Source organism: Cupressus sempervirens, chromosome 8 (assembly GCF_028749045.1).
Source record: "Cupressus sempervirens isolate cs-2001-9-10 chromosome 8, ASM2874904v1, whole genome shotgun sequence".
Taxonomy (NCBI): Eukaryota; Viridiplantae; Streptophyta; class Pinopsida; order Cupressales; family Cupressaceae; genus Cupressus; species Cupressus sempervirens.
In genome coordinates, this window is record NC_143125.1 from 293,151,363 (window position 1) to 293,178,245 (window position 26,883).

Sequence of the window (26,883 nt, forward strand, 5' to 3'; positions counted from 1 at the left end):
TATCTAAACCAATGCTTTTAATAGATTTATTGTTTATTTTTTATTTATATATATAATTTTTATTATATTGATATTTTTAATTTATACTTTAAAATACATAATACTAATTTTGTATCAATTTTAATAAAGTTCAAATTGTTTAGCTTTGTATATTATCAACTTTATTTATGATAAGTGTGTTTGGTTTTTTAAAACATAAATGTTATTGTTAAATTAATTTATGTTTTTTTATTTTTATGCATTAGATTTAAGCTTAAGAATATTGTCCACCTTCTTCAATTAGATGAATTTATCGCTTAAATAATATATATCAAACAATTTCATCATTAAAATTAATCAATTTAACTCTTTTTAAAAAAAATTATATAATTTTATCTATATCTTATATATAATTAATTCATAAATATCTTTGAATTCATAAATGTTCTTTACGATGTCATCTAATTTTAATTTACCATGATACTATAATATTTATTTATATTTTTTTTTACTATTTTAATTAATATATATCATTGCAGTTATATAATTTAATAATATACTGACTATACTCTGTAATTTAATTTAGCTTACCACTATAATATTCTATTTGTCATTACTATTTATTTGTTATTTTATTAAACTAAATACATTATATTTTAACCAAAATCTACTTCAATCAACCATAAAATCGTGAAGGCAAGAACTTTGGAGTTTGCGCTCCTTGTTTTTACTATAGAATATTATAAAACAAAATTATAGTGACAAGTACATGCCCATACCTTATATATATATATATATATATGCCAATTAAGCCCTTTAGACCTTCCAATTGATAATTATCATGCTATCTTAAAAAATAGATAAATTAGGCTGTCGTTGCCTTGTAGGTATGTGCAAGGGAAAAAAACAGCGGGGTATGGAAGCATCGAAGCAACGGGGTCACCACTAGCTTACTTTCGTGAGATGCTTCCTACTCTGAATATCATGTTCTTAGTATCCCTTAATCGTCTGTAATCGTCTGTCCAACCCTACCAATCCTGCAACAAGAAAACCATGGCTGATGAAGTTTTAACGGGCTCACAGGATTTCCAAGTGGGTTGCCAGAGTTTGGAAGAAGATGCGGGCAATCTGGAAGACTGGTTGACGTGGATGCCGACTGAAGATTTCGATATTGATGACCTTATTTGTGGCGTAGACGAAGATCATCTTGTAGAGACCCAGGTGGACAATGGCGAGGGTTTGCCTGTGAACGATTCTTCGTCCGCGTCTAGTAATCAAAACCCTCGAGAGCATGCCCACGCGGTTCCTCAACCGAAGAGTGATTGTCAGGCGCAGGAGGCCAAAAGAAGTTGCGAAAATCCTGATTCCAAGCGCCAATTAAGGTAATTCTCTCTTGCCTTATCTCCTTCGCTTTTCGGTCCTTTAGGAAAAGTCAATTGAGAGTTCATCAATTTGGAGCTTAGGATCCACCAGGAACAAGATATATCGAGGATTTGTTCATATTTTTAGCAGTCAAGCAGGAACTAATCTGACGTATCAGTAACCTCCCTTGGGAAGCCCACATATATGTTTTATTTATCTTTTCAGCTTGTCTAGAATGTAGTACTTTTAATCATCCAGCTTCGAGCTCTAGCTGCTTTTTTTTTCAAAACGAAAACAAAAAACAAAAATAACTGAAAAAAGTCTCTCAGTTCTTTTTTCTAGTCTATTTTAAACTAAATCTGCATGTCATAGAACTACAATTGTGAGAATTGAGTAACCATCTAAAATAGTAAAAATATCAAGAGGGATAGAAGCTGGATTCATGGAAACATTTGATTCATATTCTTAATGAAATAACTTATTAAATGATTAAATCCTTCTCTCTCGTTTTTTTTTTTAAAAAAAAAGAGGGGTAAACACTTTGACCTGGAGCTATGAACCAGTGAGGCCACAAACGGGGGACCTCATCACCACTGGATTTGAACCTTGATGGCAAGGATGCCAACTCAACAACTTAACCATCACAACATGCCACTATTGGCAATGATTATATCCTTTTCAACTATCTTGTAAAATTGTCATATTTTGAAATTTGTTTGGTCCATTTTTTGTGGCCTACAAGGAAGAAAGGAGGAAAGCCACATATATAACTGAATATGGGTTTCTGAAGATTTTTTAAATTAGGAATGGATAATTGGAACTCAGTTGTATCTAGATATAAGCAATGTTTCCCTCTGAAATCTAATGGTTATGCTTTAAACTAAATCTATATGTCATAGAAAGACAATTGTGAGAAGCGAGAAACCATCGAAATCATACTACATAGTTAAAACATCAATAGGGATGGTATGCTGGATGCACGGAACATTTGATTTATAGTCTTAATCAAAGTTTAACTGACTTTAAAATTTGTCATATGTTGAATTAAGGCCGACCCATTTCTTGTGGCAACCATAAGAAGATATTTGGTTGGTTGTCATTGATGGCAACTAAGTCAGAATAGCTATAAGTATAATGATTGGTGAAGATAGAATAAAGGCAGGACACAACCGGTGAGAATAAGCTTATGATTTGTGATGCAACAAAAAGTTTACTCCAGCAGAGCGGTTAACAACTTAGACAACACTTTGATGGTGATCGTTGTATAGGTGTAATTGTGTTGTGCAATCACAAGAACAACATCATAATGGTTATCTTTCATCATAGTCATGACCACAACCTAATTGGTTGATTGATAAACAAGTTTGAAATGTCACAGTTATCAAGACAATTAAGAACACTTGAGTTCTTAAAGTCAAGAAGAAGATTCCAGGTTGATGATGTAAAGAACCGTTGCCGGCTCCCAATTTTGAATATTGTGCACAATTTATTGTTTGCAATGTTTATATGTTTCCTAACTTATTCAATATTTCCCTAGTCCAATATGATGTAATAATTTGGAAATTTTTTGAAATGAAGATGTAGATTCAGATTCATATTGCAAGGAAATTCTTTTATTTTAATTGAGAACCTCAAATCAGAATTACATATATAAATATTGGCACCTGGACTGCAGTCAAATATGCCTAGCTGTGCCACCAAATGTCCTTCCTTTACTGCCAATCCCCGCCGTAAATGATGAATGCCCTTGCCATCAACAAATGTGCAGGTTGCTGGGCACGTGCAAGGAGCTTGCTGCTGTGAAATGTCACTTTTTCTACCCCAGTAGGGCTGCCTCTTTGAAATGTAAGCTCACGCTGGCTTATAGCTCTGATTGCCCATGCTAGTGGTGAAAACTGGAAACACAGGCCTGTACAAATGCTCCAACCTCCTCAGATATAATCAGAACTTTCAAATGGCGAACTGCAGGTCACAAACAATGGCCGCCAGGTTATGGAAATGGATCACAGGCTTTACACAAATTCGTATAGTCTCCTAATTGAATCACGACCTCTTAATTTGCAGGTCTGCGTTTGAGATTTGTGTATGGCTTCCCTTGAACAGTAGCACCAACTTGTAATATCTCAACTCCTTCCTTAATACAAATTGCAGGCAATGATAATTGCAATACCTCAGACAAATTGCTGGTAATGAGAATTATAATATCTCCCTTCAATACCTATTTAATTTCCTTGATAATAGACCTCTCCTTAGTCACAGTTCAAACAGTAGGAGAATTCAGCAATTTGTTATACCTCAGCAACAAATTGCAACAATACTCAGAACAATCCTCAGAAACTTCACACAAACCTTTAGCCAAACAATTAATGAGAAAATATATAATTCAAGATGTCTCCCTTCTCACAAAAAGGCCATATTTATAATGCCCATTGGGCCATTTAGCTTCACCCACAGACCTTTCACTTAAAAAGCAACTTTATAATATAAAGTACAATGATTATTAAATGAGTATTAAATAATCATTAAGGCCAATGAACGGGAGAAAACATACCATATCAGGGCACGAGAGATACCATACCCCATACCAGGAGTTGCTGCATTACAATACCAGACAGGTAGGAGTTGCACAGGCAGGCGAGTTGCAAGACCATACTAGGGGAAGAAACCATACCAACAGGAGGAATTGCAGGATCATACGAGTAGTTGCGGGGGACCATACCAACCAATAGTACAGGACCATACCAACCATGAGTTCAAGCAATAGTTGTAGTACCATAGACTACACCTGGAGTTCATTGCTCGGATTGGCTTTACATTATGGATTGGTGGGATATTCATCCACATATACAGGCATTGGCTTTCCATTTCCATTTAGAAACCCAATACACTCGACAGTAGGGGAAGGTCTATGTGCCAAGTTCAGTCGATGAATGAGTTATTCTTTCTGGTTCACTATTTGTTCTTGTGCACGACAGTGGCTAGCATTGATTGATAGATTCTTCGCTCTTCAGTGGTGGTTGAGCCGGGTACGATATTGTGGTCCATTGACAGAGATTCAAGGCAACCTAATCCCCCCTATATTATTATATGACCAACAAATCCCACCACTTATATAACTCTCTCATAGATCATTCTGTCTTGTCAATTGATCCGTGCCAGTATCACTCATGGGTGGTATCACTATATAATAGATCAATATGTCAATCTAATGTATTTATTCCACGGTATATTTATAAGATCGAGTTCCCTGGAATGCTACCATCTACGCAACTCTATTTGCTGCTATATCGATCCAGACATTCGTCGGGAATGGATTGGGGCTTTCAAAGTGGCCTGCTGCAAAGGAAAGGAGAGGTGGAATAAGTAGTTCTTGCTGCATTCTAAGGTTAGAACACTGACGCAAGAGAAAGACGACCATCTCGGTCTGTAGGCATTGGCACGAAGACTGAAAGGCCGCCTCCCTTTCCCCCATGTAGTCCGTTTAGGGCCCGACAAGACACGATACTGAAAGTCGAGTGGCAGGCTGAAAGGTTAAGTCGACAGAGCTGACATCGTGCCTTGCGAAACATACATCTTGAAAGACGAACGACTTCCTGATATGAAAGATCCAATAGGCAGTATATGGTTATAATAGCCGCCACTCAATAGAGGCAAAGAGCAGAGCTGGGAAGTTAACCATTATTTTTATAGGCACTTCTTGCACTTGCCTGACGTCATCGCTACTCTCCAATAAATATGACTTCAACAGAAAAACCTAAAGAGAGATCAAATATCCAAAGTCAGCTGATCATCCTGCCTAATCTGTGCAGTCTAAAAATAGCAACTTGCCAAGAGTGACTTGCTAAAAATAGTAAGTCCTAAAATAGCAATCTCTCAACAAAGACCCCCAAATCCAGACATTAACTCACGAGAGTCGCAATGATGAGCTGACAACACCATACTCTAGAGACCTGCTAAATCGGGGACATTACATATGAGTAGCAAAGTTTGTGCGATCATGTTGGGCGATGTGATGATAAAGCTTGAAGGTTATGGTAATGATGAGTTGACATTTTTAGATCGTTGAAAAAGTATAAGGTAGTTTTGAAGCGATGCATTCGAGGAGTCAAAACTTTTTTGAATACCTTGGATAATTGATAGAGAAGATCTTGTTGAAGGCATTGTTAGGTCTCCTAGGTTATTTATATAGTATTGCTAATCGTTTTCCATACTGTCGTTTGATGACTTATAAAAAAGTATTACTAAATGAATATTCAATTTCTAACAATGACATGAATACTTTTCAAGTAGCCAAATGCTATTTTATGGACAAGAAGAGGGAAATTTATAAATTTGATTCATGCAAAAATATTATTTTCTATTTGAATTTGTACTTTTCCCTATCCAATTTTATTGAAAAAACATTTCTGGTAGTTAGCCTTGGACAATTTTTTTGCAAAAGTATATGGATATTTGAAGATAAACAACTCCAAGGATCTGGTCAAATTGTAGTTGTTTGTAAGGAATCTTTTATCATTAGATTAGCTAAACCCTTTTTGGGTATTCGAGGAACAACTCATAATAGTTATTATGGGAAAACATGGTCATGATAAAACTTATTGTGACATTGAGATATGTGAAATACTTAAGGTGTTTGTGCAGGAAGCTTAAGGTTTGAATCAAGGACTAGGATTGAGAGGCAAAAGTTGTTTCTAACAAAACTATTCTTAAAGGAGTTATGTGATGAAAAAGAGTGGTTGGTTGTGAAGTGTGAAGCTTGCGATCAAGATATTGAGTAGAGAAGAGAACAATTGTAGAAGTGCATAGAGTGGATTGGATCTGACAAGCAAGCAATACCATATCCAGATCAATGAATATGTTGTTTCCTAATAATTGCAGCAAACAAATCTCTGAATTAGGTGAACACTAATAGGTTCTTGTTGTAAATCCTTGGATTAGGTGAACACTAATAGGTTCTTTTTGTAAATCCCTTAACTGGGTAAGCTCTTAAAAGAGTATTTAAAATCCTTTTACAAGGTTGATCTTTACAGATTTGTTTGTACTTCTAACAAGGTACAAATCACTCCTAATAGGGTGAACCCTGAGAAAGGGTTATTGTAGCTCCTAATATGGCAGCTCATTTACCGTGGTAGCAAGTTTGTGATTATCATTTCCATCGTGGTTTTCACCCTCTAACAAGGGCTTCTACAATACAAAAATATCTATGTTATGTGTGATGGTTTTATGGTTGATATTATTTCCTTTTATTTACTTGCATCAATTATATGCTTAGTGATTTGGAAGATAATATTTTTAACAAATCGGTGTTTGAATTTATACATTACCCATTTGTACTAATTCCCTCTCAGTACATAAGAATCCTAGCAAGTTTATCCTACTCGATGGAAAAATCCCAGCCACACTAAAAGTTCACTTTATTGAATAATGATTGCAGAACTTTACAATGCTGACAATTTGAACAATAAAATGAGTACTAAGTCTACAAATACTTAACCATCAAGACAAGACATTCTCTAAACAATAATATTGGACCCTACCATAGATATGTGTCACAAATAATACTCGTGTAAAAGCAATGGATGCTAGACATTGTAATAACAACAATAAACACTTTAGCTGATCTTATAATAATAACCCACGATAATCAACACTTACTCTCATATCATCCTCAATAGACATGAAATAATCACCCACGCTAGTCATGGAAAACAAGAAGAAAATACTTTCAACTGACACCACAAAGCCTTAGACAAGACACCAAGTCTCGATGGAACGCATTCTATAAAACTCAAAAGACAGGGCTTACAAAATTAATCTTCCTTTGTCCATTTAAGACACTGCTGTTATAGAAGGTGGTGGCTCGTCCACGCTTTTTATTGATTGACCCTTCATTGCATGAGAATATGAAAAAATTCAAACCATTTGATGGCTAAGGTCAATGATAGAAAAAGAAAAAATAATGGCTGCAATATGAAAGAAGATCAATTGAGGAATAACAACTGACTATAATTTATTTCATATATGACACATAGAATGAAGAACAATAAATGAACATTTTGATGGTTCTCTTGGACAAAGTTAATGATCACAGATATGCAAGATATCATCTGAAGTTACACATCCTCAACACTCGCTCGTAGTGAAGAAGATATCTTATCCAAATGTCATGGAGTCTCTCAACATGACAATCACAATGGCTACACACCAATTTGTGAGAAAACCAAAAACTTTATGACAAAATGTCTCAATGTGATAGTATCACAGAGTTACTTAACATGATTGATGTTCACCATGGCTACTCCCATGTGTGAAATAAATATACACACAAGCTCTTATCATGGAGTCACTCTGTGCTATTGTCATGGAGTCTCTCAACATGACATCCACTATGGCTACACACGTGAGTCAAACAAGTAATACCCCCCATCTAAGATTTATACAAGGGCTTTCACCTCAAATTTCTCTGTCTTAGGGAAAAATGTATTACAAGGGCTTTGCCTCAAATTTTTTAGTCTCAGAGAAAAATGCATTACATTTGAGGTGAAAGCCCTTGTGTAAATCTTAGACTGGGGTATTGCTTGTTTGACTCATGGGAATAGCCATAGTGGATCTTATGTTGAGAGACTCCATGACAAAAGCACAAAGTGACTCCGTGATGAGAGCTTGTGTTTATATTTATTTCACGCATGGTAGTAGCCATGGTGAACATCATGTTAAGTGACTCCATGACACTATCACATTGAGACATTTTGTCATAAAGTATTTGGTTTTCTCACACATTGGTGCGTAGCCATTGTGATTGTCATGTTGAGAGACTCCATGACATTTGGATAAGATATATTCTTCACTAAGAGCGAGTGTTGAGATGTGTGATATCTTCTTCACCTAAGAGCGAGTATTGAAGATGTTTAGCTTCGAATGATATCTTGCATATCTATGATCATGTGTTTGACTCATGGAAGTAGCCATAGTGGATGTCATGTTGAGAGACTCCATGACAAAAACACAGAGTGACTCCGTGATGAGAGCTTGTGTTTATATTTATTTCACGCATGGGAGTAGCCATAGTGAACATCATGTTAAGTGATTCCATGATACTATCACACTTTCACCTCAAATTTCTCTAAGGGCTTTCACCTCAAATTTCTTTGTCCTAGAGAAAAAATGCATCACAAGGGCTTTTACCTCAAATTTCTCAATCTTAGAGAAAAATGCATTATAGCATAGAATAAGAATAATTGAATGCTGAGATTTCGTCTCAGCTAGGGTAGTGTTCTCACAACTTTGATTATCACAAAAAATATAATTGGCTCCAATGTTTGACCAAACAATGAGCTTGAGAAGTCACATTGGTTCTCGAGCTTGCTGAGCCTCTACAAAGGACTTGATAATCTTAATTTGTTGCTCAAGCTCCCTCTGAATCTTCCTACACTTGCATCAACTTCTTGACCCCCCTCGTTCAAGATTGCCTGCAATGCTTGCCTTAGAACAATGGTTTTCAACGCACCCCTTTTAAACTCCTAACATACTAGTTTCTAGGACTACCCTCAACCTCATCCCAGGTCACCCTATATTGAATAAGTTTGCGGAGCTACCAATGTCAAATCCAAATTGACTATGCAATCCTGTTCTCTACAGCTAAAGAGGTTTTTCCAAACAATGAGCTTGAGAAGTCACATTGGTTCTTGAGCTTGTTGAGCCTCTGCAAAGGACTTGATAATCTTAATTTGTTGCTCAAGCTCCCTCTAAATCTTCCTGCACTTGCATCAACTTCTTGACCCCCCTCGTTCAAGATTGCTTGCAATGCTTGCCTTAGAATAATGGTTTTCAACACACCACCATTTAAACTCCTGACATACTAGTTTCCAGGACTGCCCTCCTCGATCTCATCCCAGGTCACCTTGTATTGAATAAGTTCGTGAAGCTACCAATGTCAAATCCAAATCTACCAATGTTTGACCAAAAAAAGAGCTTGAGAAGTCACATTGGTTCTCGAGCTTGCTGAGCCTCTGCAAAGCACTTGATAATCTTAATTTGTTGCTCAAGCTCCCTCTGAATCTTCCTGCACTTGCATCAACTTCTTGACCTCCCTCGTTCAAGATTGCCTGCAATGCTTGCCTTAGAATAATGGTTTTCAACACACACTTTTTAAACTCCTGACATACTAGTTTCCAGGACTGCCCTCCTCGACCTCATCCCAGGTCACCTTGTATTGAATAAGTTCGTGAAGCTACCAATGTCAAAACCAAATCTACCAATGTTTGACCAAACAATGAGCTTGAGAAGTCACATTGGTTCTTGAGCTTGCTGAGCCTCTGCAAAGGACTTGATAATCTTAATTTGTTGCTCAAGCTCCCTCTGAATCTTCCTACACTTTCATCAACTTCTTGACCCCCCTCGTTCAAGATTGCCTGCAATGCTTGCCTTAGAATAATGGTTTTCAACACACACCTTTTAAACTCTTGACATACTAGTTTCCAGGACTGCCCTCCTCGACCTCATCCCAGGTCACCCTCTATTGAATAAGTTTGCGGAGCTACCGATGTCAAATCCAAATTGACTGTGCAATCTTGTTCTCTACAGCTGCAGAGGTTTTTCCAAGGACTTTAGCACTTGGCCTTACAACACTGGAACCCACTTAGTTGACACCTTCACTTTTGCGCGAAATTCACTCTTGATTATTGTCGTAGAGATTGCAAAGAAATCCTTAATGCTCTCAGCTTGTGCCTTGAATCCTCAGAATAATTTCACTCCCTCTAAATGCCATTTCCTCCTCTTAGAAGCTAAGTTACTGATTCCGATGCAGATTTCGGAGGTGGATACAGGATGCGGGAATTTTTTTTTTGGGATGCAGATGTGGGAATTTTTTTTGGGATGCAGATGTGAGAGGACCAGCATAAAATGACCTTTATCAAGGTCCCTAATTTTGAAGATATAATCAAATAAGTGTATCTTAAGAGGACGGGCATAAAATGACCTTTATCACACCATGGGGTACCTATGCTTACAATAGAATGCCTTTCAAACTGATTAACGACAACGTTCTAGAGGGCGATGAATTCTTCATTCAAAGATCTACGAGATAAAATCATTGTGATCAACCTGGATGACTTGGATGATTTGACGGTCTACTCTAAGAGGAGAAAATATCATTTGAGAGATCTTGAAGCAGTATTGCATAGGTGCACACAACATGGCATACCTTTAAACCCTAAGAAGTCAATTTTCTTTGTAGAAGAAGGTAAACTCCTGGGACACATTGTTTCTAGACAGGGGATAAGGATTGATCCTGATAGGACGAAAGCGATTCAGTAGCTCTCTCTCCCTACAAATAGAAGTGATTTGAAATCCTTCTTTGGCCAAATAAATTTTCTGAGAAGCTTTGTGCTCGAGTTCTCAGAGAAGGTAAGACACATGTTAAGTATGATGAGTGCAAAACGTCCATTCAAGTGTCTTGAAGAAGGGAGGAAGGCTTTTGAAGATATCAAAATTGCCATTTCCCATGCTCCAATGTTGGTCAATCCCGACTTCAGGAAAGACTTTATCATATATTGCTATGCCTCAAAACACACCCTGTCTGGCATTTTAACTCAAAGAAATGATCAAGATGAAGAAGCTCCTATTGCTTTCATGAGTATACCTCTAATTAAACATGAGCTGAATTATTCTGAGGTTGAAAAACATGCATTTGTTGTAGTTGAAGCATTAAAGCAATTCAGGTATTACATTTTACATTCCCATTCAACTGTATATGTACCAAAGACTACAATTAAAAGTGTGTTGACTCAACAAGAAATCAGAGTAAATAAAAGAGCAGTATGGATAGCTAGGATTCAAGAGTACGACTTCACTATTAAACCCATTAACTTAGTTAGAGGGCGGGGATTATGCAGATTAATAGCAGAAAATAAGGAACCAATGTAAGAAGATACACATGTTGTTTCCACAGTCTTACTAGTTAGCTCAAGTGATCCCTGGTTCTCAAATTAGTATACTATCTGACCTATGGCGAATGCCCTAAAGACTTGAGTTACAAAGAGAAGCGTAAGCTTAGGTTAAATACGACCAAATATGTGATTTCACAAGGTACATTGTACAAAAGGGGGATCGATGGAACCTTCCTAAGGTGTGTGGATAGTGAACAACAAGAGAAATTATTGAAACTATATCATTTTGATGTATGTGGTGGACACTTCTCTTCTACAATAACTGATTTCAAGATCGTCAGGAACTGTTTCTATTGGCCAGGGATGTTCAAAGATGCGTATTTGAACGTCAAAAACTGTGAGAAGTGCAAACTTTTCATTGGTCGTCCTGAACTTGTGACGTTACCTTTAAAGTCAGTGGTGATAGATGAGCCTTTCTGCCAGTGGGGCATAGATTTTATAGGGCCATTGAACCTGCCATCTAGTGTCGGTCATGTTTATATCTTGACGACAACTGATTACTTTACTAAATGGGTGGAGGCGATTCCTACAAAGAAAGCAAATTCTCAAGTAGTGTGCGACTTCCTGGTGAATTTTATTTTTGTCAGATTTGGGATCTCTTAGAAAATAGTTGCAAACAACACCATATATATCTCCTCTGAACAAATTTCAATGTTCTGTTATGAACACGGCATATCTCTAGCTCACCTTCAGATTTCTTTCCTCAAGGTAATGGACATGTGAAATCCAACAACAAAAATTTGGTCATGATAATGAAGAAGTTAGTGAGTGACAATGCTTGAAATAGGCACAAGAAATTGTATGAGGCATTATGGGCTGATAGGATCACACCAAAAAGGGATATTAGAATGACACCTTTCAGATTGGTTTATGGAGTGGGAGCACAAGTGTCCTTACCAGTGGAATTGTCAGCTGTGAAGTTACAATTAGTGATCAAAGATTCGTTTTTTCAGCACTCTTTGGAGAAAAGAGTAATGTACCTAACTAAACTTGAAGAGGAAAGAGATAAGTTGGTGGATCACATCACTGAACATTAGTTGAAAGTTAAACAAATTTTTGACCTAAAGGTTAGGGCTTGTAATTTCATGAAAGGCGACAAAGTTTTGTTGTGGGATATGATAAGAGAACCTAAGGGAGCGCATGGAGAGTTTGATTCTTTATGGAAAGGCCCTTTTGTTATCTTAGAGTTCATTGGTTCAAATGCATTCTGCTTTAGTTATCCAGATGGCACTCATTTTCCCTTCACTTACAATGGGCAGGACTTGAAATTGCTTAAGTTGTAATTCCTTCGATGCGTCCTTCCTCTTGTACATAACCTTTTGCTTTCTTTTGTTTTTTTTGTTCTGCCTGTTGTTTCTATTTCTTTCCCTTTCAATCAATTTCTGTTCCCAGCGATCCGAGTTCTCTACGTACTCCATGCATGCAGTCCTCAATCAGAGCACATGTTAGCCCTAGTTTTTGAGTTGCTATGATCAATCCTCTGTTTTTCTCTTCACTTGCTGGGGTCCACCTCTTGGAATATGCGTTGAGCCCTTCAAGATGTTTTGACTTAGGCGCGTAAAGTTGAACCTTGTTGTGAGATGCTTGTGAATAAGTTTCTTGAACCACTTTGAACCAAGGTTCAAAGTAGTTCAAAGCAGTTCTAACATTGAGAATCAACACCCAAGAATGTAATCAGTGTTTGACACGATAGTTGTCCCAAAGGTATAGGATATGACGTCCTGATGATGATGTAAGCATCCCCTCTGAATTATTATCACCTAGTACGGGCAACAAGAGGGCAGCGTATGTTCTATAGTTTGTTGCAGGTTTCTTTTTCCTGTTGGGCTGTAATGCTTTATCTTTCTACTTTTTGTTAAAGGGTTTCGGAGTCCCTTCAAAACCTGCTTTTACCGTAATCTAAAACAAGAGGGCAGCATAAGTGGAAAAGACGAAATCTTTTATTGAAGACTATATCATGTTGTCAGAAGAATACTAATGATGGTTAGGACACTTTACTCAAATGAGCATTTAATGAAGAAGCATCACAACTTCTTGAAGCGTGTGTACTGGCCCGCGATAATATCACCATTAAAACCTCATCATTCGGCGGTACTTTCCCAGGTATGCTAGCCTTTCGTTAAAACCAAGTTTGAAACTCATTTTTTTATCCTACTTCGTGAGAAATCAAGAGCAGGACAATGGGAGAAGAAAGGGAAGTATTTTGGTTTTTTTTCAGCAGCGTACAGGTGGGTTGAAAAATCTTTCCTTTTTGCTTCTGTAATGTCATTTTTCTTTCGAAGGAAAGATTTGGAAAGTTTGTTTTTTTTGTTAAAATGAAGTCTATTATGTACTTTTTCGGAAATACCTCTAGTCTTGAGTGCTAGAGGCTTGTAATTTCTGATACTAATGTAATGGGAGTTGAAGTTGAGAAATTACAAGAAAGATTCTTAGAACAAGATGAGGTTAAAGGATGTTTGGAAGTCCTAACAAGTGGTTTCCTCGAAGCAGCTGCTTTCCCTTTTGCATTGCTAAGCCCAAAATTACTCCAATATTGTTTAGACTATTATGACGTCAAAGCTAAGAGCATACTAAATAAAAATGGGGGAACCCTTGCTGTCTATTACCATGGAGACTATGAGACCATCTCATTTGTCATAAAACCACCAGAGTGTTCCTTTGCTAGTTTCAGCCCTACCCAGTCCTTAGTTCAATTTTGAGAAGATCCTTCAAAATACTGTAACCAAATGGCTAGGAAATGGATAGAAACCTTTTATAGGGGAGGTTCAAGATTGCCTAAAGTGCTCACTAAGGATCACATGAAACCCCATATACACGACTTGATGGTTTTGTTGCACAAAGCAAGAGGGTCAGCTGATGTTTTGGTTTTTGAAGAATGAATGTTTTATTAAATAGACATTGTTTTGACTGGTAAACAATTTCTCGACTGGGCCAAGTTGATAGCCAGGTCATTAAAGAACCAACTTAAGCACTCACAAACCTCTAAACAAGAATTTTATATGTCTTCCTATTTGTCTTACTGCCTTGCATGTGTGAGTGATCTCATCGCTGTCCCTCATGAAACTTGGAGTAAAGACAATGATATGTTCGAACCTACGTTTGCTTCTATTTGTCCTTCATTGGTTCTTCGCTTTGGCCCACCCTTTGACACCCCATCCTACTAAGTTGTCTACATTCATACTGATGGCTGGTCTTCTTCTATGCTCCTTTGCCCCCAAGAGGGCCACCCATCAATATTGTCCCTTGCTAAGGCAAGATAGAGTATTAGAGGATTTAAGGAGAGTACATGATGTTTTTCTGGGAAATGCACACCTTAGCCTTGCTAAAGCCCCAGTGCAGAGGATGTTCGTAGAAGCTCAAAGGTTAATTCAAAACTATGGAAGTTTCTATATTCAGTTCCCTAGGTTCACCTATTTGAGAATAGGGGGTTTTGAGGAAGAACCAATTAACTTACCAAGGTATGCTCTAGATTACTTTGTCCTAGCCGAAATATGCAAATAAATATTTTCTGTAGTTAAAGACAACCTTCTTGAAGGGAAATGGGAATTTGTATTCTCCATTAAACTTGGCTTCCTAGCTTGCAACACAATGATCAATGCTTCAGCTATAGGGAGCGACCTATTGAACTTCAATTTAGGGTTCTACCAAGAAAGAAGGGGTTTTAATAATAAGAGATTTGCAAGACTAGTGCTTGGTATAGGAAACTAGGTTCAACCAGTGCCTCACCTTGAAGATTTGTGGGAAGATTGCAACAACAAACAAGAGGTCACTAAAAGAGACCACTCAAGGTTGACATTTTCTCAAATCACCTCACTGAAGTTGAAGTTCAAATTGGAAGGGCTTATTGAAGATGGCTCAGAAGTCATTGAACCAGGTTATAAAGAAATGATTGAATAGGTTCAGCTCGAGGTTGATTGGAATAGAGATGAGGAGGATGACATAATCCTCCAGTCTAGATCCATACTGGATTGCACAGATAATTAGTTGCGAGGAAAAAGAACCAAGCCACCCAGTGCGATGCAAACCGAAAAACCTACAAAGGCTGTTTCTTTCTCTAAATCTTTGACTTCTGAAATCCCCCTTTCATCCGATGATGCAGGTTGTGTTTCTACAGTTAAGAAGAAAAGAGGAGTGGTACCACCAAACCGACCAACAACCCCCGGAACCAAGTCCAAAACTAGGTCTATGACGTTGTTTCAAATGACAGTTCAAGCGCCCAACCTTATGGATCAAGACCAGGATAAAGGAGATCATCTTGCGCTGTCAATTAATCAAGAGATAGATATAGAATGGGTAGGTGCTACGAATGTGATTCAATCGAGCTTGATGACTCCCACTAGAACCAACGAAGGGGTGACAGTCGCTAGCACCATACCTCTTTGGCTGTCTAATTCTGTGAACAAGAAGCACAGCTTCAAGCTAGTTTACTGGCTGTCTAATTCTGTGAACAAGAAGCGCAGCTTCAAGCTAGTTTCCATGCCTGTCAAAGATATAGTCACCAAATATGCCACTTGCACTCCCAAGAACGAAAAGGTAAACAATGATGCCCGCCTAACCAAAGATCCTATCACAGGGAAGGTAACAAGAGAGGTGGCCACCTATAGGCAGAAAGAGGGTTCATGTGAAGTAGAAACCAAAGATTTTAAGGTCACCACCATGGATTTGGATTTGGGAGTCCTCACCAGGGATACTGGCAATCACATCTTTAAGTTCTCGGCTGACCACATGTTGAATCAATCAGAAAAAGATAGCAAGGAGAAGAGAGAGTTGAAACAACTGGTCGTTACTATGGCCGAATATATTGATTAGGTTCCACAATCTTTTGATCCCAACTCCTTTGACAGCCAACAATTGGTTAAACAGATGCAAAGAGGGAGAGTATTTCTAGAGGCAATGAACGATTGGATTGGGTCTGTCGTGAAGGAAGGAGGTAAATCCATCTTGGATTTTACCACTACATATGTAGAAGGAGAGGTACTACTTGGAGAAATCCAAACTCTCATTCCTATGTGGGAAACAGATCAAGGTCAATGTCGGGCAATTGCTTTCCAAGTGCATGAGGTAGAAAAATATGTTGTGATGAAATTCCTCTCCGAGAATCCCATGAAAACTGTGGATCCATGCATGCTTTTCATATTGAAAAGCAACATGAGTTGGAAAGACTCCCTATATAAAGCTACCTTAGAAGAAATGCGGGCGATTGATAATGAGATCAAAGAAATGCACAAAGGAATTCTAAAGGACATGCAGATAATCAACCCTACTGGTATCTTGCAGTTCAAAGATGGAAACTGTGTCACAGAGTTCACCGCATTTCATGCATGAAATTCGAATTTGGGCGAACTTCAAAAGTTTCTCCTACTTATCAATTGATGAGCTTAAGGGGCTTTCTAATGAATGGTTCATAAGGCACAACACTTGGTGAAGGTTTTGCAAATGGGGTTGCAAGCTTTGGGTTTAACTATGGAGGAAACTCTGTAGTTAAGCGCGCTCAGGCTGGAGTAGTACTGGGATGGGTGACCTCCCGGGAAGTCCCGGTGCTTCACCCCTGTGAGCATCACCTAGATCCAATGAGTGCTAAGTGTTCCATTTATTCTCATGAGAGATGGATTCATGTTGAATCACTACTCATGAAACATGGGTCAGTGAGTTTGACTCAAAATCACACAGTTAAATCCTGATATTCACATCACAACTTGACTTGCTGTGGAAATTATCTCCTACTTATCAATTGATGAGCTTAAGGGGCTTTCTAATGAATGGTTCATAAGGCACAACACTTGGTGAAGGTTTTGCAAATGGGGTTGCAAGCTTTGGGTTTAACTATGGAGGAAACTCTGTAGTTAAGCGCGCTCAGGCTGGAGTAGTACTGGGATGGGTGACCTCCCAGGAAGTCCCGATGCTTCACCCCTGTGAGCATCACCTAGATCCAATGAGTGCTAAGTGTTCCATTTATTCTCATGAGAGATGGATTCATGTTGAATCACTACTCATGAAACATGGGTCAATGAGTTTGACTCAAAATCACACAGTTAAATCCTGATATTCACATCACAACTTGACTTGCTGTGGAAATTATCTCCTACTTATCAATTGATGAGCTTAAGGGGCTTTCTAATGAATGGTTCATAAGGCACAACACTTGGTGAAGGTTTTGCAAATGGGGTTGCAAGCTTTGGGTTTAACTATGGAGGAAACTCTGTAGTTAAGCGCGCTCAGGCTGGAGTAGTACTGGGATGGGTGACCTCCCGGGAAGTCCCGGTGCTTCACCCCTGTGAGCATCACCTAGATCCAATGAGTGCTAAGTGTTCCATTTATTCTCATGAGAGATGGATTCATATTGAATCACTACTCATGAAACATGGGTCAATGAGTTTGACTCAAATCACACAGTTAAATCCTGATATTCACATCACGACTTGACTTGCTATGGAAATTATCTCCTACTTATCAGTTTCCATAAAATTCGTTAAAAATCGACTTGTGTTCGTACGGAAATGAGGATGGGCTTTTTCATCAAGGCAAAAAATTTATAACAGATTTTAGGAGTTTGAAATACTATTGTTAAAGGTTTTTGACTACACTTTTTCTATACAATGCTGCTCGGGGTCTCTCCTTTTCACCATTGGCTACCCTAGTTGAAGCTATCATATATTGCAGTCGAGAGGCAACAGTGAATGTGTTATTTAACCGGAGGCCAACAACTATCTTCATTGCTTTTTGGAGTCCATTTGCTTCTGCATGTAGCTGCATCTGGAAGCTCTCAACTTCACTGTAAAAACTCGTGGGAGGCTTAATAGAAGCTGAGAACCAATGCTTATTCCAACGCTTATCCAGTTTTTTTAAGCGCCTCAGGTTTTCCGAATGCGATGCTAGACAAACTTTATGTGGGCCAACATAGTTAGGCATTATTACTATTGTTATTGTTTTAGGTTTTATCATTGTTTGCGATTTATGTGAAGTTTAATATTGTCATATAGTTTTTCATTTTTGGTATTTAGTTTTGTTTAAACAAAATTAGAATATTAAATTGTTATAATTTTATGTTTTATATTAAATTTATATTAATAAAAATTTAATCATAAACTTAAAAATATCTTATATTTTTTAAACGTGTCAATGTTTTTGAAATGAATTTAAAACTATTTAACAATGATAAAATATATTGCTCATTTATTCTATATATATAAAATTATATTATTCAATAATTACTCATAATTTAAGCGTAATTGATATTTTATAAATGTTTCAATCTTTTTATAATGAATTTAAACCTATTTAACAAAGTTTAAATACTTTGTTATTTTACACACACACACACACACATATATATATTGGCAAATTTAATGTCGAACTTTTTTCCGAATTTATGCTCTTGTCGAATTTTGTTCGAATTTTATGGTTGCCGAACTCGAATTCGAATTCGAACCTTGTGACTTAGGATGAAATGCAGATTCAGAAACCTTAATAAAAAGTTTCCAGGATGCCATGCTCAAGATTAGGGACAGCGACACTCCTACTTCCCAGGATTTCACTACTGTGGCCGAAACTGCTCAGCCTAAAGAATCTGCACTCTCACGCTGCCCAGGAGTTCACGAGCGCTTTCCGGAGCTGGAAGTTGGTTAAGCAGGCCACGTAGGAGGACGATAAACATGATGGAGAAACTTAGTAATGTGGTGGTTGTCCTTTTTGATTTCTTGTTTTAAAACTGTTTTAACTCGTTATGTTTAGTAACTGTTTGTAACCAAGATGGCTGGGTTTTGATGGAGGCCTATCGGATTTTAAGACTATATATGCTGGGGCATAAAACTAATTAAAGGTTGGCTTTTAGATATAGATAAGATAGTCTTAACAGTAGTATTACATTTTGTCTTTTTGGATGGTAATCAGTGGAAAGTAAAGAGGATAATTTGAATGTTGTTTTTTAAGACTTAGAGCTTGGAAAATTACATTTATATATCCTATCAATACATATTATAGTTCAAGACTTTGAGTTTGAACTTAGATGTGGCGGTTACTTTGTGAACCATTGTGTCAATTACTGATAACATTGATTACTATTTTAAATTGTTGTTCTTATGTTCTTAATTCTTACTTCATTTTATGCATTTAGAATATCTCAGTTTTTCCTGAAGTTCTGTTCAACACTGAGAGAACTTTGTGTTTCTCAGTCACTTTATATATCTGAAAATTGTAGATTTCACCTCCGTACCCAAGAGTGCGCAAGAGATCCTTAGGCACTTTCGGGTAAAAGTGCGTGTATGTGTTTATTCTACTTTAGAGATATATTTATTGATAATTTATCAGAGGGAGCTGTACCTCTTAGAATTCAGAGGGGAACGTTTGTTGTTCTTATGTTCTTAATTCTTACTTCGTTTTATGCATTTAGAATATCTCAGTTTTTCCTGAAGTTCTGTTCAACACTGAGAGAACTTTGTGTTTCTCAGTCACTTTATATATCTGAAAATTGTAGATTTCACCTCCGTACCCAAGAGTGCGCAAGAGATCCTTAGGCACTTTCGGGTAAAAGTGCGTGTATGTGTTTATTCTACTTTAGAGATATATTTATTGATAATTTATCAGAGGGAGCTGTACCTCTTAGAATTCAGAGGGGAACGTTTGTTGTTCTTATGTTCTTAATTCTTACTTTGTTTTATGCATTTAGAATATCTCAGTTTTTCCTGAAGTTCTGTTCAACACTGATAGAACTTTGTGTTTCTCAGTCACTTTATATATCTGAAAATTGTAGATTTCACCTCCGTACACAAGAGTGCGCAAGAGATCCTTAGGCACTTTCTGGTAAAAGTGCGTGTATGTGTTTATTCTACTTTAGAGATATATTTATTGATAATTTATCAGAGGGAGCTGTACCTCTTAGAATTCAGAGGGAAACGTTTAAAGAAACGTTTACTCAACTGTTGTGAGCTTCATTGGTTTCCCATCCTAGGTATAGAGCAAGTTATTTAACTTTCAATAAAGGGGAAAGCAGTCTGTTCACCAACATAACGTTGGTGCAATCCAGTACTTCGGCAATCATATATAGAAAATAATTGTAGTGGTGCTGCTAGGTAGACGAGATGTTCTGTGTTGAAGTTTGGCCATGCTAGATTCAATTATCCTTTAAGCAAATTGACAGAGGAGATGCTTTGCCTGTTTAATTTCGAAAAAGACTTGGACTTCAAATCTTTTCTGCAGGTTTTGCAGTTACAAACCCTTCGAAAAAAGGCTTAGGGATGGAAGCTGTGACAACAAGGCAGGCTAGCATTGAATTGAATATCCATTGTGATACTGTTTAAGTTGTTTCATCTAGTGATTGCCTGGCAGAACTCATAAAAGTTAATTTTTGCTGGATGTTCCCAATAATGTTTGAATGATGGCCTCCACAAATGATGAGAATGCCATTCAGCAACTTGATTCCTGGCAATATAGCATTATGATTATTTTACAGAGGAGTTGTAATTTGGCTCATAAAAAGACAACTTTTGACAATCGGTGGTACTTAACCTGTGATAATGGGAAAGCTGTTTTGTGAGTTCAAATTAACTTCGTTCTAATGTCTTTGTAGTTTCAAGCACAGGCAAAACAAAAGCGGGTTATATTTGAATAAATTATCAGTGGATATGTTGCTGTTGCTAAAGGAATTAGAATGGAAATGAAGACGGCTTCAAAACTTTGCAATTAAGAGAGACTTGTTACAATGGAATCAATGATGAATACGACTATTGTTTACCACTATGATGTCTGGTTGTTACGCTCAAGGGATAGGAAACGAGAGATACAAAGTCAAACTAACATGGTTGATAAGGTGACTCCTTAATAATTCCTTGAGTAAATTTTCCCAATATGTCCAAAATAAACAAAGCAGGAGCTTCAGTAGAACAGTAAATGGTTGATATGTACTTTCCTATTTTCGCCAGGTGCATAGCACGGGTCTTGAAGTGGTGCCAGCCAACATGATTTGAGGTTTCAAGGTCAGTGTGGCTATGATCAATTGCTAAATGTAAACTCTGGCAATCCCAGATTGAAATCATCCTTGTTTTATCTTGTGTATGTTTAGAACCCATCTTCTCCTTGTTTTTTCTCTTGATAAATGTCAGATGAGATGTAGGCTAAAAGTTATGTTAAGCCCATCTAGAAATCATGTTTACCACTCAATGTGTCTGCCTGAGCATTAATAGTTTTTGATGTAATGTTCCCTCTTCAAAATAAGATTTTCAATTAATAAATAATAATAATAATGTAATATAATAAAATTTTAATAATGTTTAATGAATGGACAAAAGGCATGACATGAAGAGTTGTGACTCTCGAGAATATGAGATATAAAAGGAAGAAGAGATCATTTGAAAGGAGGTATGGAGGAAGGAAGAAATACTGGAGCATTTGAATCAAGGAAGGATTAATGGAAGAAGAAAGTAATGGAAAGAAAATAAGAAAATGATTGTGAAAGGTTGCGTCTCTTTCAAAGGGCAGAAGTGATGAAAGGTTTGTGCATGGTAATTGTGAAAGGTTGTGATTCTTTCAAAGGTCAAAAATTATTACGGGTTGTACTCTTTTAGAGGCTGGGAACTGTGAAAGGATACGACTCTTGCAAAGGGCAGACATGGTGAAGAGGTGTAACCTTTTCTTTAGGTTGGAGGATATAAAGGGCAGAAGGTTTAATTAGAGGACATGCGAGGGGGATCAATTTAGGTCCTTAAGAAACTAATTTTAAGTTGAATATTATACTGAAATTTAGTTCTATCTATTAATTATTCTTAAAATTTTAAAGTGAAAATTATAATGAGATGTCTTCAGTTTTGATAAAATTATATTTGTAAATATATTGCAATTCTCATCCTAAACTGGAATTGCTGCTTTAGGGCAAAAATCAGAAATACTTTTAAGAAGGGACATTGCATTTTACCATGTAGAAATGCCGTTATATTCATATAAAGAGCATAATGTTAAGGTCCATGAAGTGAACTTTTTATTTAATTGGCATATCCTTACTGCCACTTGCATATGTTCTTTACAGTCTCAGAAGGCTATTATTGAATTTGTAAAGGCTTCTTGCTTAGGAAACCTTTTCTATAAGATGTTCTGCACATAAATGTAATTGTTTAAATTCTTTTATTTGGAAACTATAACTGTTATCTTCCATGGAAAATTAGTAGAAGTTAGAGAAAATATATGACATGAAGCACAATCTGGGGATTTTTTAAAAATAGCATATATTTTTTCAGGCTCATCAAGAACCGAGAAGCTGCATCTCAATCACGCAAAAGAAAGAAATCCTATATTGAAGACCTTGAGTCTAAATGTCGGAAGTTAGAGAACTATTGCAACCAACTTCAGCATTCTGTTGCTTTCACTTGTACTGAAAACATGGTTTTGCGAGATGAGCTTCTTTGCTGTAAGAGGCAGAAAGGTGGTAATGATGTGGCAGGGCCTGCAGTGCCCAAGGGTAAGATTTCCTCCATACTTTACACAGATGAATTGCACTAGGACTATTTTCTTTCATGTCCGAGCTTCTAGTCTGCTTTGTTCTTCTAACATAGCTCATTTGCTAGCATTTTGGCCATTGTCATTTTCTATTTTTAACATGTCTCATTTACAAATATACCTGCTATTGTCATTTTCTGATTAACTTATTGAATAAATTTTAGATTCCCTGCCGTCGGAATCCCTGTCTCATCGTATCACCATAGCGGTCACTGGTTGTCGTATCGGCATCCACTGCCTCGATTGGCTTCTGGCAACACTGATCCTTCTATTATTCAAAGATGCAGTGAATCCAGGCAGCAAAAATAGCCCAACACACACGAAGAATGGATATCAATTTTCAACTTTCAGGGTCTTTATTAATTTAAATTTGAGGAGAGTTTTTGAATCCTTTCCAGGAACTAGATTCAGAGCCTTCTCTTCATGCCGACATCGTTATTGGAAATTGAATAATGTTACTTTAAATTTTCAGTGTGTCATTTAGTTTAGTTGCTTTGAAGGTAGAGAGTTAGTTAGTTCAAAGTTAATCACAATAGCTTATGTGAACTACAAGGCATTTTTATTACTTTTGCCCCTTATAAAGTAAATGGCGCTAGTTTATGAGGTAAAATTTATCACATTCTTTCTTCTCAAAATGATTTTAGATCTCTAGAAAATTTTCAAAAAGCATCAGAAGAGTGGGTTTTGTTTTCAGCTATTATTTGACAGGTATGGTGATTCTAATATCCAGTGGTTTTAGGAAAGGTCATGCTTTATATTTGATGGTCGTTTAATTTCATCAGTCTACCCTGGCTTGATGAACAACTTGAAAATATTAATGTGACTGTCAGTGTTCTATAAGTTGGGAAATCTTTGGCTCAACGTTATTAAGATGAGGCTTTATGATGTAATAACTTATTTTTCCCTTCTTTTAGGTGATGTTCTGCTTAGATCCTCCCAATCGTGTAGTTAATGTAAATGGATAGTTTAGGGCTATAGTTTTCTATTTCTTTGATGGTTACAGTAGTTTTCAATTGTTTGCCTTAGCTTTTAGATGAGATTTCGGACATTATAGGGCTGGCAATTTTCTTTGATAGTAGTTTCATTTGTTTACATGGACTTCCCAATCTTGCAGGGAAAATGCAGATGAATACATTCAAATACATGAAAAGTGAAACCATAGACTAGTTTTATTTGGTATAGGTTACTGTATGCAGGCATTGACGTGTAGTTCTCTAGTGGTGCAGGCTTAATAGGGACTTGTAGGCAGAAATTTGTAACACTAGAAGTCTATAACACTGGTTTTGTTGGTGTCTAGATGACATGAGAAAGTTGTGAATTATTTTAATTTTCTATTGGTAAAATTAATGTTAAACATATCACTTAAAGAAAATGTAATTTTATTGGTAGAATTTGAGTACTTATTGCTTTTAAAGTTTTCACACATAAATTTGTTTGACTGCCTGCTCTTCAGGCGGTATGGCTTCTATACACTGAAGGGAAAACAATGTAAGCTAGTTATTGCATGGCTCCTTTTGAACTGACCTCATGTCATCAATTTCAAGATTGGGCATTATTTGCACTTGCTGTTTTGTACTTGCAACCTTATTCAATTGGGTTTTAAGGTGCCGTGGTGATAGTAAAAAAGAGTAAAAATCATCTTTTCTTTTTCAATAAGGGCTTTAATTTTGTTAATTTGGCTGGGTGTTGCTGCAGCCTCAAATTGAGAAGAGAGTGATTTTTAACTTTGCATTCAGACTTGTCAGTTCTTCCTTGAACTTGATTCTAGCATATTAGATGCTATCAATTGCTGTATCAATCACATTAGTTGGCTGGTTGCATGCCTAGAATTTCATTGAAGAAGTGTTTCAGGTGCGTTAGAGATTAAAAAATGAAAAAGTATATCATCTACCAACAAAAGCTTTTTGTCAACCATCTTAACTGCCCGGAAAGCAGGGTTTATAACTGCCAATGTACTTAATTGTCAGCTTGAAAAGATGATATATTCCATATCCCTTAATTTGCAATTGTTATATTTGTCCATTCTCTTTCTATTCATCTGCAATTTCATTTGGCATTTCCTTTCACATTCCCTTTGTATTGTATTTGGTAATAATAGCAATTTAGTATGAAACATTTGGCACCATTGCCTATCTGAAGTTTGGTAAGATTCATAAAGAACATGAATGATCACACGAGGTTTACAGTATTTTTGGGATCTTTTAACATGGGAATGTGTTTGCCAAAATGTTGAGAGACCCCAAATATTGGTGGGTATAAATTTGAGTTTTACAATATTTTTGGGATCTTTTACTATGGGAATGTGTTTGCAAAAATGTCGATGGAAATCAAATATTGTTAGGCATAATTTGGAAAGCATAGTGGGAATACACTTCGAGTCATCTAAGTTCCTTGCAAGACAACACCACCATCGATTAATCTAGCACATCATTGTCGATTAAACTAGCACTCAGAAAAAGTTGTGGAGATCAAGAATAGCCAAGTGAAGACCAATGCCGTACCTTGAGAAATCAGTACCATTTAAGGCCAAATAGAAGCTTGAATATCACATGAACCATATTACAAGAAAAACCAATCCACACACTTGAGGCCAAGAGAAAGGTAGAGCCAAAGCATAGTCCAAGATGCTGTAGTCACTAATAAAATAATTTATGCATCCATTTGATTTCATAGAAACCACTTACAAGGGGTTAGTGGATCGAAATTGCTTGGCGACTTTCTCTTGCAAAAGGACAAATTAGGGTGAGCAGTCAACTTATTCCGAAACATATTTGAAACCATAAACATAAATTGAGTCTTTGAATGACATTGTATTTATATGGACAATAATTGAAGGAAAAACTATTAAGGGGAGCGCAGGTGAATATAACGACTCCAAAGATCACTCTTTGATACGATGTCAACAATGTGGCGAATACGTTATTTAGTGAGTGCTCAGCGCAGGTGACTAGTTTGAGGTAATTCATGGGACGTTAGAGCAAAACAACTGTTCTATAGATGATGTGAACTGAGATTAGAATGATAGGGGTTGTCCAAAGGAATTCACGTGTGAATATCAATATGGTTAATGTAAAAGAAAATGAACAACTATCAGCAATAACACAAGCCCAAGCAATGAAAGTTATGAACTTGGTCCCCTATAATGAAGCACGAGTGTAAAAGAAAATGAACAATTATTAGCAATAACGCAAGCCCAAGCAATGGAAGTTACGTACTTGGTACCTCATAATGAAGCACGAGTAGAGTTGGAACGTGTTATGGCGTAGTGTTAACCATTCCAACTAAAATGTGAGCACAATAACTAGCGAATTGGAGTCGAATAATATTAATACAAAGCATGAACAATTGAATTAGCATTCTCAAACCAAGGAATGATATTCTTGGGAAAATAAATGACCATGGTGTGGAGGAGCATGCAATTGACCCATTTAGCACTTGGAAGTGAAATATACGAAGAATCAATGTTAGAACCTCCGTTGTATGGGAACAAGGCGATCAATACCATGTTAGTTACTATCAAATTGGTGAAGAGATGAATTGTGGCACATGCGTAGATACTAAAGAAGAGTATATCACTACAAATATTGATCTCAAATATTGAGTTCAAGTTTGTTGTAATTGTATTCTTCGAAGATACTTGGTAAGTTTGAGCATGCTAGTTATTGATCTCCAACGTTTTAATAAATGGGTGTAAGCACACGAGGGAGCACGTTTCTCATAGTTCAAAAGAGTATAAAAGGTATTAATTGGAACTTTTAATTGAATCTTGTAATCTATTTGTATAAAAAATTGATGCATTATTAGGATCCAAGGTTAATCATAAATTGAAAAAATAGATTCTTAATTAAAGACAAGGGCAAAAAATGAATAATTGATATACAAAATGTAAATAAAACCAAGTAAACAATTTGTTTGAATTACTTTCATCCAAAATCTTAAGCAAGGTAGCTAGAGAAATAGAATTTTTGATTCTAATGGAGATGCGGACATGTTTTTAGGATAAATATATGAATAAGGCTACTAACAAAATTGTTGAAAGTGCAAATGTAAGGATTGGTGAGTTGTAGATAAAAATGAAGTAGATATAAAAAAGGAACCAAAAGATTATCGA

The 26,883-nt window shown here is 36.7% G+C and overlaps 1 protein-coding gene across 1 annotated transcript; it reads left to right on the top strand.

Annotated features, from left to right (window-relative positions):
* The first annotated feature begins 868 nt into the window (after positions 1-868).
* Positions 869-23,382, top strand: LOC149542579 (uncharacterized). The gene is made up of 3 exons (XM_089797480.1): positions 869-1,361; positions 22,514-22,734; positions 22,937-23,382. Exons 1-3 carry the CDS (start codon positions 1,033-1,035, stop codon positions 23,254-23,256), a joined length of 870 nt encoding a protein of 289 aa, XP_089653606.1. The 5' UTR covers positions 869-1,032; the 3' UTR covers positions 23,257-23,382.
* The last annotated feature ends 3,501 nt before the right edge of the window (positions 23,383-26,883 follow it).

What these genes read in the sequence shown, in the direction of transcription:
- LOC149542579 (XM_089797480.1), top strand. Translation starts at nt 1,033, where the DNA reads ATGGCTGATGAAGTTTTAACGGGCTCACAGGATTTCCAAGTGGGTTGC. An exon ending in GATTCCAAGCGCCAATTAAG is followed by an intron (nt 1,362 to 22,513) that starts GTAATTCTCTCT and finishes ATATTTTTTCAG; the next exon opens with GCTCATCAAGAACCGAGAAG. An exon ending in AGGGCCTGCAGTGCCCAAGG is followed by an intron (nt 22,735 to 22,936) that starts GTAAGATTTCCT and finishes AATAAATTTTAG; the next exon opens with ATTCCCTGCCGTCGGAATCC.